We start from the raw sequence: 13691 nt of genomic DNA on the forward strand, positions 1-13691 counted from the left end.
AGTGCTCTGGCCCTTCATTTTGAGGGTTAGCACTTATCAAAAATTGTGTAATCCTACTAACATCTGTTCTCATCTCCTCAGATTCCAGAATTATGTTACCCTGTGATATTGGTTATAGATTATTGGGAGAGGACAGATGGCGGCGTTGGTAGACAGACTCTAGAAATAAAGCCCAATCCTGCAGATATTACGGATACCCCAACTCACGTAATCCCGTTTTATTTAGAAGTAGCAGATTAGTCTAAGACATTCATAGACATAAGATAAAGCCTGAACTACATGGCTATGTACTAAAGGTTTCTGTGTATAGTGATAAGGTACCTGAAGTGTATGGCAGCTTGTGTGGCGTACCGTAGGCGTTCCTTCACCTGGAGCAATGATTGAGTCTATCCATGTATGTACGAACACCTGCCAAGCCAGAGTGACTGGTTGGTGCCCCATTTGGGCCCAATGCACATGCCCTTCTAGCTCCCTTGGCATGTTGTCTGTGACTGGAGTCATTGGTGGTAAGTATGATCAACCTTGGTGAGGTACCAAACACCATGTTAGGTCCTTCTTTTTGAGAACAATATGGCAGCATTGATCCAGAGCGGTGGGGTGATAGCCAGCTGGAAGACCTGGGGACATTGGTGGACGGTAAGTGTCATCTTAGCAACCAGTGTCAGGCAGCTGCTGCCAAGACAATAGGCGTAAATGCTCACAACAAGGATATCACTGGGCAGGCCTCGTGTAAAACCGTGAACAATTTTGGGAACCTGTAGGAAAGACATAGTGGGTGCAGAGGAGTTGACCAAGGGGATGGGTGAGTTGGAGTATATAGACAGATTATAAATTAGAAAGAGACGTCTTAGGGTCGAACTAATCACGATGTGCAAATCAAAGAATGGACAGGACAGATCTTTCTAATAGGCCGTGACAAGGGGGCATCCACCATGTCTAGAGGAATAAAGGTTTTACTATAGTCGTAGATGGGGCTTCTTTACAATAAGAGCGGGGAGACTATGGAACTCACTACTAAGATGTGGTGATGGCTGATAACTCGTACAAGTATAAGGGCCCGGATACCTATGAAAGGGAACTAGAATTTTTGGAATAGGATGTTGATCCAGGGATTTAGCCCATTTACCATATTTGGCATTGGGAAGGAATTATTTTCCCCAAAAAGGCAATTGGTGCCTGTCTCATGGATCAATATTGTAGGTTTATAGGTTGGACTTGATGGACTTGTTTCCTTATCCAGCCTTCTCAACTATATTACTAGGATCTGAAGTGGTCTCAAGTCTGTCACATGGAGAACCAGATTCTGATGGCCAAGCGTAATGTAGTGACTGGATGATGTATCTTCTGGACTTACTCTTTAAGCAGATTTACCAAGAGTTTGCAGATAGGTATCTAATCTTTGGGGGGGATCTCACCTCTGGGACCCATAAGGACTAAAAGAATGGGGTGGTAGTGGTAGTGCTGTTGGAGATAGCATTGTACAGTCAGTTCCAGAGAAGGGATTGGAGCAGTGGTCGTGAATGGGTGCTACTTCTGTATTCACAAAGAAGACTCAGGGACCCCCATTCTCGTGATTGCTAGAGGTCTTAGTGGTTGGTCCCTCAACAAACATACATTGCAAGTATTGTTCTTGAATGGCTGCAACGTAAAACATGTTGACAGAGGACAAAAACCATTACATAAAAGTTGAACAAATCTGCCAAGAAATGGCCAACAATCGAACGTTTACAAAGGCCTTCTGATGGTCATCACCAGATGTCGAGGGAACAAAGGATCGGACATGTTGGATTTCAGAGGTTCTCAGAAGGAGCTGATAGGAGAAAACATGGTCTTTTGGATTTGGAACCCTCTTCCATATATAATGCATAACATTTCGGTACATAGACGTGTGTGGACGATGGTCGCAGCAGCTTTGTACATTTGAGGCTCTTGACTTTGGACGCGTCTACTTTTGATGATTTTTCCATAGGAGATACAAAGAAAGACAAAGAGAAGTAACAGTGATTGTTATGAGGACCATTCTCTCGCGGTCCCTTCCTTCAGTTTTTTTGCTAGATTTTTGCTTGGTAGTTTGATCGTTCGGCTCACTAGTATTTGGAATTGTCTTTGTTCGGCTTCTCAAAGCGTTCTCGTTTCTTTCCATGAGGTCTTCTTCGGGTTCCTCGTTGTACTGAAACCCGTATTGACCAACTTCTCTACTTCTAAAGCTGTTCTCCTCCGGCTGCTGCGATACCAAATGATCGAGTCGCTTGTTACGTCCTGGGCTGGACATCATGTCAAACGTGTACTCATTCTCCTCAGGACTTCTTTTGGCTTCTAATGGCAGGCTTCGGTTTTTTGGCGTACTGAAAGGTGGGACTCCATCTTGTGTGCGGGATGAAGAAGACTGACTACCGGCATTACTTGATCCACTTCTGTCCGAACAGTCACTTATTTGTAAATTAGGAAAACTGGTCATTGGTGCATCCGCATTTGTGGCCCCATCACACCCGAGTGTATACTCCAGTACTCCTGGTTTACTCAAATACTCCTCTTCATCGTTGTCGTCCATTGGTCTGCAAGATGAACCCGAAGAAACCTACAAGAACATGATCATCAAGAAGAATCAAACCATCATCATCCAAACAATCCCCACTTTTTAGGTTGTCAAGAATAGTGGCGGGGTTAATACTAACAAAGTGAAGGGGATAATACTGCCAACCCTGAGGAAAGATTAATGGTGTCCATGAACTGCAGAAAACTCAACAATCCCTGTAGTCTAGGTGTGAGACAAAGCCCTGTCAGTGTTGCTATCTATCTATCTATCTATCTATCTATCTATCTATCTATCTATCTATCTATCATCAGTAACTTACCCGCTGACTCGCTGACCATTGCCTGCTCAGTCCCTCTTCAGCACTTCCTCTGTTTACAGGACGGTAGTATTCTGGCCGGCTTTCTGGAACATCTTCAACCTTCATGAAAATCACATTATATGGATCATATTGTCAGAATTATCTTTGATGAGATTCCTCTCTGCAGTCTCGGGTCACTTCATTTCTGATTATTACCGCTTACACTGGTCTTTCTTTAGTGCAAGTACATTTTCTTTACTCTGGTGCAATGATTTCCAAACTTTCTGAAAGTGGGACTTCATTTGTTCAAGACGTTTGCTGAAGACCCCCCCCCATGCTATACTTACTCCCATTCTCCCCCTAAAAAGCTATATCAGGCCTCTATTACGCTTTTCAGCTGTATACTGCTGCTGTTCAGCCTCTTTTTTCTTCACATATGCCTGTTACACAAACACAGCCCTACCACCTCCATGACCCCCACACACAGCTCTACTAAATCCATGTTCCCTCCACACACAGCTCTACTACCTCCATATCCCCTCCACATACAGCTCTACTACCTCCATGTCCCCTCCACACACAGCTCTACTACCTCCATATCCCCCACACACAGCTCTACTACCTCCATGTCCCCCACACACAGCTCTACTACTTCCATGTCCCCTCCACACACAGCTCTACTACCTCCATATCCCCCACACACAGCTCTACTGTCACCATGTCCCCCACACACAGCTCTACTACCTCCATGTCCCCTCCACACACACCTCTACTACCTCCATGTCCCCTCCACACACACCTCTACTACCTCCATGTCCCCTCCACACACACCTCTACTACCTCCATGTCCCCTCCACACACAGCCCTACCACCTCCATGTCCCGCACACACACAGCTCTACTACCTCAATGTCCCCTCCACACACAGCCCTACCACCTCCATGTCCCGTACACACAGCTCTACTACCTCTATGTCCCCTCCACATACTGCTCTAAAACCTCAATTTCCACCCCCCACACAGCTCTACTACCTCAATGTCCCCTCCACACACAGCTCTACTACATCCATGTCCCCTCCATACACAGCTCTACTACCTCCATGTCCCCACACACAGCTCTACTACCTCCATGTCTCCACACACAGCTCTACTACCTCCATGTCCCCTCCACACACAGCTCCCTACTACCTCCATGTCCCCTCCACACACAGCTCTACCACCTGCATGTCCCCACACACAGCTCTACTACCTCCATGTCCCCTCCACACACAGCTCTACTGCCTCCATGTCCCCACACACAGCTCTACTACCTCCATGTCTCACACACACAGCTCTACTACCTCCATGTCTCACACACACAGCTCTACTGCCTCCATGTCCCCACACACAGCTCTACTACCTCCATGTCTCACACACACAGCTCTACTACCTCCATGTCCCCCACACACAGCTCTACTACATCCATGTCCCCTCCACACACAGCTGTACTACATCTATGTCCCCTCCACACACAGCTCTACTACCTCCATGTCTCACACACACAGCTCTACTACCTCCATGTCCCCTCCACACACAGCTCTACTACCTCCATGTCCCCTCCACACACAGCTCACCTACATGTCCCCACACATAGCTCTACCACCCCCATGTCCCCTCCACACACAGCTCTACTGCCACCATGTCCACCACACTCAGTTCTACCACCTCCATGTCCCCACACACAGCTCTACTACCTCCATGTCCCACACACACAGCTCTACCACCTCCATATTCCCCACACACAGCCCTACCACCTCCATGTCCCCTCCACACACAGCTCTACTGCCACCATGTCCCCTCCACACACAGCTCTACTACATCCATGTCCCCTCCACACACAGCTCTACTGCCTCCATGTCCCACACACACAGCTCTACCACCTCCATGTCCCACACACACAGCTCTACCACCTCCATGTCCCACACACACAGCTCTACCACCTCCATGTCCCCCCCACAAACAGCTCTATTGTTCTGCTGTCTCCGTGTTTTGCATACCAACAACTATCAGTGCTATGACCATGTTTTTCCCACATACACTACTGTCCTGTCTAATTTCCTGCTACCTCTATGCTTCCTTCCTACACCCACAATTCTGTTACTTTCATGCGTCTTCCCTATATATGGCCTGTTATACTCATGCTCCCTCCCTACACTCAGCTTTGCTGCCTCTATGTCCCCACATGCAGTTCTGCTGCCTCCATTAATCCCTCACTTACTCAGCACTGTTACATCCACTTTCCCCTCACGCACTGAGCACTTCTACATGTACCATTCCCCCACACACACTCAGCACTGCTACATCCACATTTCTCTGCTACCTTGACCCTTCCACCCACACGAGGCATTCTTACCTCCATGTTCTTCATCTACAGATATTTGTGGACTGCTACAAGCAGTAACAGACAGACCCAATGATGGAAAATGACCCGACCCCATTATGTTACACTACAAACTGTAGTCATACAGTACATACTGTATATATCTGCTGCGTCACTGTCACCCACATGTGCACAACACTGACTCACCGCCTGACATGTAGACTGTCCATTGTGCAGTGCTCCAACTACAACCTTCTCTCTTACCATGTGAGTGCTTGCAGCCGACACAGACTGTAGCGGGGAGTTCACTGCCTACATACAATAAAAATATTTGTTTTGTTATATCAAACCAAGTACAATAGTGCAATGCAGAAAAACACTAGACCCTGTGCAGTGCTAAACAAGCTGCTAATCCTGCTGCCATGGTCAATGCGGCAACTGACAAGAATTTCAAGGCAGCTCTGGCAGTGAGTGGAGAATAACAGCTAAATGAGATGCAATAAGCCATCACAATTGGTTGAGTTTTTACCTTGTGAATGACAGGCTGTTGTCTTTGCTGTTCATTTCCCCCACGGTCCTGTCCAGAGCTTATAGGGATATAGGCAGCGACTTGTTCCGGAAGTTTCTGTGTCTGTGTTAAAATACTGTGAAAATTATTACCTTACATACAGTGGTGTAACTAGGAATGGCGGGGCCCCGTGGCGAACTTTTGACATGACATACTCTCATCCCCTGGTGGGCCAGTCCAATATATTATCAATAATGGTTTGGAATCTATAAACCCACAAATAACGAAATGTCCCGCTCTGCTCTCCATTCTTACCTTGTTGCGCACGGTTTGACCCCTCTGATTGTCAGCTCCTCCATCTCTAATAGAAAGAGTATTTCGAGTCTCTGTAACCTTATTGGGAAGATCAAAATTGGTATGAAATTAAATATTTATTAACCAGTGTATATCCCCTGCTGATAGTTCGGAGATAGACTAACCTTAACTAGAGGTCCATCCTCGGAGGATGGTCTGATGGGCGCATTTGGAAATAGATCTTCGGAGGACGTGCTGATGGACACATTTGCTGGAGATAGTTCCTCAGAGGACGGTCTGATGGACGCCTTGGCTGGAGATAGTTCCTCAGAGGACGGTCTGATGGACGCCTTGGCTGGAGATAGTTCCTCAGAGGACGGTCTGATGGACACCTTTGCTGGAGATAGTTCCTCAGAGGACGGTCTGATGGACGCCTTGGCTGGAGATAGATCCTCAGAGGACGGTCTGATGGACACCTTGACTGGAGATAGTTCCTCAGAGGACGGTTTGATGGACACCTTTGCTTGAGATAGATCCTCCTCAGGGGTGGGTTTATTGGACGCCTCTGGCCATAACACATTCAGTCTTGGAGTTACGCTATTACTAGGTAATGGATCAGACTCAAAGTATGGATTTTTGGAGATTGAAGATGCATCCTATAAAACATTCAGAGGACATTAACCTTTGTCGTAATTGCTGTGGGTCTGCGTGGATCCCAGCCCATATACCAACATGACCATTACCACCCCTGATTCATCAGGTCAGATACCTTTTTACATTGTTCTATGGTCCAGTTTTGATGCCCATTGTAGGTGTTCTCATTGGTGAGCAGGGGTCAGCTACTGACTGGTGCTAGACTTTGTTCCCCACATGCGTAAATAAGTCTTGGGCGTCTATAAACCTGTTACCGTTCCTCACTTGTACACCTTTGGACCAAATTTGGTAGCTACTAACCACTCCACATTGGGAATACTCTAGAAGACCTGCATTTTGGAGATGCTCTGAACCAGTCATCTTACCATCAGAATTTGGCCCTTGTCAAAGTCGCTTAGAACACATCAACGTCAAGAACAGTTCCCTAACCTTGACAGGTGCAATTATTTCGAGATCATAGACTCACTTGATTTTAATGTTATGGCTCATCAGTTTATGGCGTATAGAAGAACCTACCTCCTGTAATGGCTCCTCATCACCCTGAGAGGGTACAGCCAGGTATGGAGTCGTTTCAGGGACTGGATTCCTAAACGTATCATCTAATGTTTTCATGTCTGAGTGTACCGGTGCTGAAACATTTTGAGAAGGTTCAGGCCTGGGTGCAACAGATGGATTGTGGGTCCCAAATGCAGGAAGACTTCTATGCTCGTGGTTTTGTTGGGGTGGTGAACTTCTGGTCATCTGCTCACGTTGGACCTTGCCGGGGCTTTGAGACGGCTTTGGTGAAGGATCTGGTTGCGTGCCCGGGGATACTGGTGGCCTCTGTCCTGGGAGGCTGGAGATACGTTGTGGGCTTTGAGGTTGCGGGTTGTTATGATTCAAGGATGGAGGGAGGGATTGAGGAGAAGACTGCCTATCTGCAAACAGAACATATATTTACATGAATTGCTGCCATGACATCGTTGACCTGATAGTGAAGTTGCATTCAAGCAGGTTTTGGGTGGAGTTACACTATAAATAACTTTCCGCCTAACCCTTCTTCCTCCACTCCCCAAGGTCCCCAACCAGTGTCACCAAGACTACATGACCTGATCCATAGACGCTGGCTTCTTCTCCCAGAAACATGATGATTGTGACACCAAGACATGGTTATATTCTGTATTTGGGTGAGGTAGTGACATTCTTTTTATCTATTTTACTTTTTTGCCTTCACTTATGTGCCCCCTAAGATTTAGGGGTTTTTTTTGTTTTTTTTTGCTGATTTACCCTATAAACAGGGCTGAAATGTTGACCCCAGTAAAAAGAGGAATACAACCCCTTAGTATATACTGCAGAGCTGATAAGGGTCCTCTAGGACCCAGCTGTCCCTGCAGTACCCGGCATTCGACAGATCACAAGGCAAGGGGGAAGCCATGTCATGGTGGCTCCCATATCTGTATATACAGTGCTCATTGAGAAAGGAATGGTAAGAAACCACATGCCTCCTCAATGTATTGACCCCCATAGCAGTTGCCTCCATACACTAGGTCCATGATGGCGAAGCTATGGCACATGTGCCAGAGGTGGAACTAAGAGACCTCTTTGTGGGGACTTGTGTGCAACAGATTATACTGTATGTTGGAAACTTTTCAGCAGATTGTACTGTGTGGGGATCACTGTGGAGCAAATTGTACTGTGTGGGGATCACTGTGGAGCAGATTGTACTGTGTGGGGAACACTGTGGAGTAGATTGTACTGTGTGGTGACCACTGTGGAGCAGATTGTACTGTGTTGGGGCCACTGTGGAGCAGATTGTACTGTGTGGGGGCTACTGTGGAGCAGATTGTACTGTGTAGGGGTCACTGTGGAGCAGATTGCACTGTGTGGGGACACTGTGGAGCAGATTGTACTGTGTAGGGGTCACTGTGGAGCAGATTGCACTGTGTGGGAGCCACTGTGGAGCAGATTGTACTGTATGGGAGCCACTGTGGAGCAGATTGTACTGTGTGGGAGCCACTGTGGAGCAGATTGTACTGTGTGGGCACCACTGTGGAGCAGATTGTACTGTGTGGGGACACTGTGGAGCAGATTGTACTGTGTGGGAGCCACTGTGGAGCAGATTGTACTGTGCTGGGGCCACTGTGGAGCAGATTGTACTGTGCTGGGGCCACTGTGGAACAGATTGTACTGTGTGGGGGTCACTGTGGAGCAGATTGTACTGTGTGGGGGTCACTGTGGAGCATATTGTACTGTGTTGGGGCCACTGTGGAGCAGATTGTACTGTGTGGGGGCCACTGTGGAGCAGATTGTACTGTGTGGGGGCCACTGTGGAGCAGATTATACTGTGTGGGGGCCACTGTGGAGCAGATTGTACTGCGTGGGGGCCACTGTGGAGCAGATTGTACTGTGTGGGGGCCACTGTGGAGCAGATTGTAATGTGTGGGGGCCACTGTGGAGCAGATTGTACTGCGTGGGGGCCACTGTGGAGCAGATTGTACTATGTGGGGGCCCTCCACTATTTGTATCACACAGTATTTTATAGTGGACAAGTGACATTATTACAGACCATCCGTAATTATCCACAATTGTGGATCCGCACAGTATTAAGGTTAAATTGGCGTGTTGGCACTTTGTGATAAATTTGTGGGTTTTGGGTTACAGTTTGGGCAATCGGTCTCTAAAAGTTTCGCCATCACTGCCCTAGGTACACTATGGCGTCTCAATTTCATTGCCATCAATCTGCTACCTAATGCCTATTGAAATGGCCCAATTATTCCCTGATGCCTCCTATAGGGCAAAAAAGTTATAGCAACGACCTTCATAGTTTTACGTACGACTTGGAAGCTGATATCCAGAATAAACCTCTCCAAACGTCCTCTCCAGGTCTTTATGTCCGCACTGTCCGAGGGCATATATAAAAGTGCTCACCCAGTCGTCACATCTACTCAGATCCAGGTAGAAATCCAGCACCACGCTCCTGTTTCCCTTATTTTTGACATAGGCATCCAGCCTCTCCTGTAGAAATACAGACGTCACATCCATTAAGAGGGACCAGATTTATATTAACCACACGTTTACCGTGTTATAGGAGTACGACCCTATGACAGCTCTTCCTGTTCCTGTTCTCATAGGGACTCTCATAACTAACCATTCTGTATTCCTTTACTACTGCGAGGAAAAATAAATCCTTGGGCACGAAGTCGTGAGAATACAGGACTGGCCAAGCATTGTGGGAAAAGCTAACAATGTTAGCTTCATTCTGAGCGGAGTGTATACTCAGTGTGAAGGCTCCGCTGCGGTTCCATAGGAATGAATGGAAGCAGCTGGCACACAGCCTTAACCCCCTGAGCGCCGGCTGCGTCCATTCATTCTAATGGGAGACTAGCTGACATCTCTATTAGCTACTTACCTGCAGAGATGGCTGGTCCGGTGCCCGGTGTTCTCGTTCTTCTTCGCCTCACTGCCTCCACCTCCCAGGTTAGTATTAAAGAGCTAGGAAGAAGGCGGGGCTTGTAACTTAGGAGAGTGTGGGTGGGTACTGGGAGGGGAAACGTAATGTCTCCCCGCCCTGTACCCACCCACACTCTCCTAACCTGGGAGGCAGCGAGGCGAAGAGGAACAAGAACACCGGGCACCGGACCAGCCATCTCTGCAGGTAAGTGGACACCAGGGGGGACTAAGTAGCCAGAGGATTAAAAATAAATAAATCCTCTGGCTACTTAGTGATTAAAAAAAATCACTACACAGCGTGGATTGAATTAAAGCGTTCAATTGTTAGATTCCATGCTGTATAGAGAATAGGATTGTTTTTAAAATCCGTTCTCCGATTAGTAAAAAAATCCCATTGACTTGCATTGGGATCGGAATTGGGATCGAGATCGGGTTCAAATGAAAAATTCTTGGAAATCGGATTTCAAAATTGATCCTGAAAAGTCAAGATCGGCTCAACCCTAGAGAGGACCAATTGGAAGCCGAGTGAGTCATGCCTGAAATCCCTGAGTCGTATAATTTACAATTTTGGAGCATGGAACCGCAAAGGAACCTCTTGTGCTAAGCATAGGAATGAATTAAGATTGTCAGAGGAGACATCGGCCTTAAAAAATTCCCCACTAGAGTCAATGAATCACAGTAGGCCGTGCTCTGTACAGACATGTAACTAGCAGCTGAGTGTTAGGTTAAGTCTAACTAGAACATAGCAGAATTGCGAATGCAGCTCTGGAAGTGAATGGCATATAAGACATGATGTGGCCATCACCCAGCGGTGTCTCCTACCAGTGTAGCTTCTGAGAGGTGGCCTGACATGTATATTAACAGCTCGTCCACTTTTATGTTTTTCAGCAGAGGCAGATTCCTCCGCAGATACTCCAGGAACTTATCCTCCGCAAAACCCATTGTTCACCCTAGAAGAAAACACAAGACTGTAAATGGGGTCAAAGATCACGCGGCGCTAAAGGATTGACATCAGCCAAAGTTACCGATTATCATTGCAGAAATCCCTCACTAACACCTACGGACACAGACAAGGAAAGAGGAAGAGTCGTCTACAAAAGTCACTTTCTCCCAAGTTTCTTATTACCCTGTACTTGCAGCTGGCGGTGTAAACAATGGGAGTTTTCATTCTGTTTGCCATGGTTACATATACTAATTCGTGCATTCTCTAGATAACGTCGGTATTTGCAACAACCATTATAAAAACCAGGAAAACCAAGACGTGGTGCAAGAACCAGAACACTTTCATCTCAACTGTTTTTTTTCATTATTTTCTTAAATTTGATGACATTTTGAGGTACATAAAAATATTAAAAATTTTTAAAATTTTTAAATTCTGATTTTTTTTTTTTGCTTGTTCTTTTTAAATTCCCATTTAATTTATCAATTTTTTTTAGTTTCCATATTATATTCAGTTTTTGAGGGTTCTATTTTTGTTTTTAATTTCCATTTAATTTCCATTTTTTTACTCTTGTATTTTTTTCAATTCCATTTCATTGCCATTTTTAAAAAAAAATAAAATTTCACCTTAGTGGGTTTTTTTAATTTCCATTATATTTCCATTTTTTTAGTCTTGTATTTTTTTTCAGTTCCATTTGATTGCCATTTTTTTTTTCACCTTAGTGTTTTTTAATTTCCATTTTTTTACTCTTGTATTTTTTCAGTTCCATTTCATTGCCATTTTTTTTAAAAAATTTTTTCACCTTAGTGTTTTTTTAATTTCCATTATATTTCCATTTTTTTACTCTTGTATTTTTTCAGTTCCATTTCATTGCCATTTTTTTTTAATTTTTTTTCCCCTAGTGGTTTTTAATTTCCATTTTATTTCCTTTTTTAAAAAAATTTCCCATATTTTTTTTTTCTATTTTTGTACAATTTTTAATTTACATGTATTTTTCGTTTTTACGTCATCTTCTAATCCTTACTACATAACAACAACAAAGGGCCTGTGTATTTTTTTTCCACAACGTCGCTCACATCCAGGTGCTGGACAAGCATCAGTGACGGTCTTGAATTTTCTAGGGTACTCTCAATTTTACAGAAACAATTTTGACAAATTTGGGCATGTCCCAGCCCAAAAAGAAGATCTGGCTCTGCAATAGCGGTGCTGAGCACATTTAGGATTGCGTTACACGGCGGTCCTATAAATATATATGGATGGCTTGAGTCTGCCATTGTGGGAGCCGCTGTGTATCAATGGAGAGCGCCCCCTTCATGACATGGATCGCATTCATGAGGCAGCTCTCTAGAATTAGTAAATTGGAAGGGGAGAATTTTTCAATATAGAAGAATCTGCAGAAAATTTGGGCGGAGAAACAGAAGGTAAAATTAAATGTAAGGTTGTGAGGACGGGATTAGCAAAACTGAAAGTGAAACGGTATAGGGGATCTTAGAGGAGAGGTTAGAGACCGGTGCCAGCCAGCTGCTGCCAAGGCAAATAAAGTGACAGAATTAGTCAGACTATATTGTGTGCAAATATACCGCAGCAGGTTGAGGGCACCCAGGGTAATAAAAGCAATGGGGGAGTTGTAGTACCCAGACGGATTATCCATTATTTCGTTTTTTTAGCGCTTTCTAATCTATCTACCTCTATAGATGACATCAGCAGGGAGGAAGTAAAGGTCCTGACAGGACAAGGGGCACCTGCTATGTCTAGAGGAAAGATGGCTTCACCCTTATCTTACTTGGGGGTTCTTTACTATAAGAGCAGTAAGTTTACAAAACTTCCTTTTAATGGATGTTATGATGGCTGACGGCCTAAATGCATTGCTTATTAGATCATATCATAGGATTGTTGTCGTGAATGACGGTTATTTTTCTCTGATGACCCCCGATATGGGGTTAATATCTTGACATATCTGCTCAACACTGCAGGATAATAGGTTGGACTGGACTAGTGTCATGGGGAACACGATACAGACCCAGGTCAGGAGTATATACCAATAGCGCATATATTGGTGTTTCTTATAGGGTTATACCCACTATAGGTAACCGTGCCATATGTCAGGTCTGACGTGCACAGGTATCACTTATTTCTAGGACAGGGGTCACTCCTATACTTGACATAGTTGGGGGGGGCACAACACCTATGAGATATTTATAGTACGGCATAGTCTGTGGATACACCATAAATGTCTATATTGGGATTACTTCTTTCTGCTATGACGCAGTACATACACTGCAGTATAAGGCGGTATTCATAGTAAATAACGTGCAGTAATTCCAGCACCTACCTGCTCAGTCTCCACAGAAGTTGCAGTTTCAGTAAAATCGCCTTCCTTGTAGCAGTGACAGAAACTTCCTGGTATACTTGTAGGAAACAGAGGGGCAGACACTGCGGAGGCCCAACCCCAACATTTCATAGGCTCATCGTGGCGTCCGTCATACTCACATTAGTTAACTCTCTTTCTGCCAGTGCACTGCTGTCTGCAAACAATATAGCAGAGCTGAGAATCAGAAAGTACTGACGGTGTAGTGAGCAGAGAGCACCCGACAGGGGCACAATACACCCGAACACACTGAAAGCACAACAGTCAGTGACATACGAAGCATGAAGCAATGGCCGCAAACTCTGAC

The 13691-nt window shown here is 45.3% G+C and overlaps 1 protein-coding gene across 1 annotated transcript; it reads right to left on the reverse strand.

The window, feature by feature from the left end:
* Positions 1 to 217: 217 nt before the first annotated feature.
* Positions 218 to 13395, reverse strand: LOC142187989 (uncharacterized). The gene is made up of 10 exons (XM_075261762.1): positions 13349 to 13395; positions 10899 to 11026; positions 9461 to 9641; positions 7164 to 7564; positions 6179 to 6649; positions 6015 to 6092; positions 5721 to 5822; positions 5399 to 5503; positions 2856 to 2954; positions 218 to 2578 (listed from the first exon to the last, which is right to left on the reverse strand). The coding sequence occupies exons 2-10, from the start codon at positions 11016 to 11018 to the stop codon at positions 1946 to 1948; spliced, it is 2190 nt and encodes a 729-aa protein (XP_075117863.1). The 5' UTR covers positions 11019 to 11026; positions 13349 to 13395; the 3' UTR covers positions 218 to 1945.
* Positions 13396 to 13691: the final 296 nt, after the last annotated feature.

Source organism: Leptodactylus fuscus, chromosome 1 (genome assembly GCF_031893055.1).
Source record: "Leptodactylus fuscus isolate aLepFus1 chromosome 1, aLepFus1.hap2, whole genome shotgun sequence".
In the NCBI taxonomy this organism is placed as follows: Eukaryota; Metazoa; Chordata; class Amphibia; order Anura; family Leptodactylidae; genus Leptodactylus; species Leptodactylus fuscus.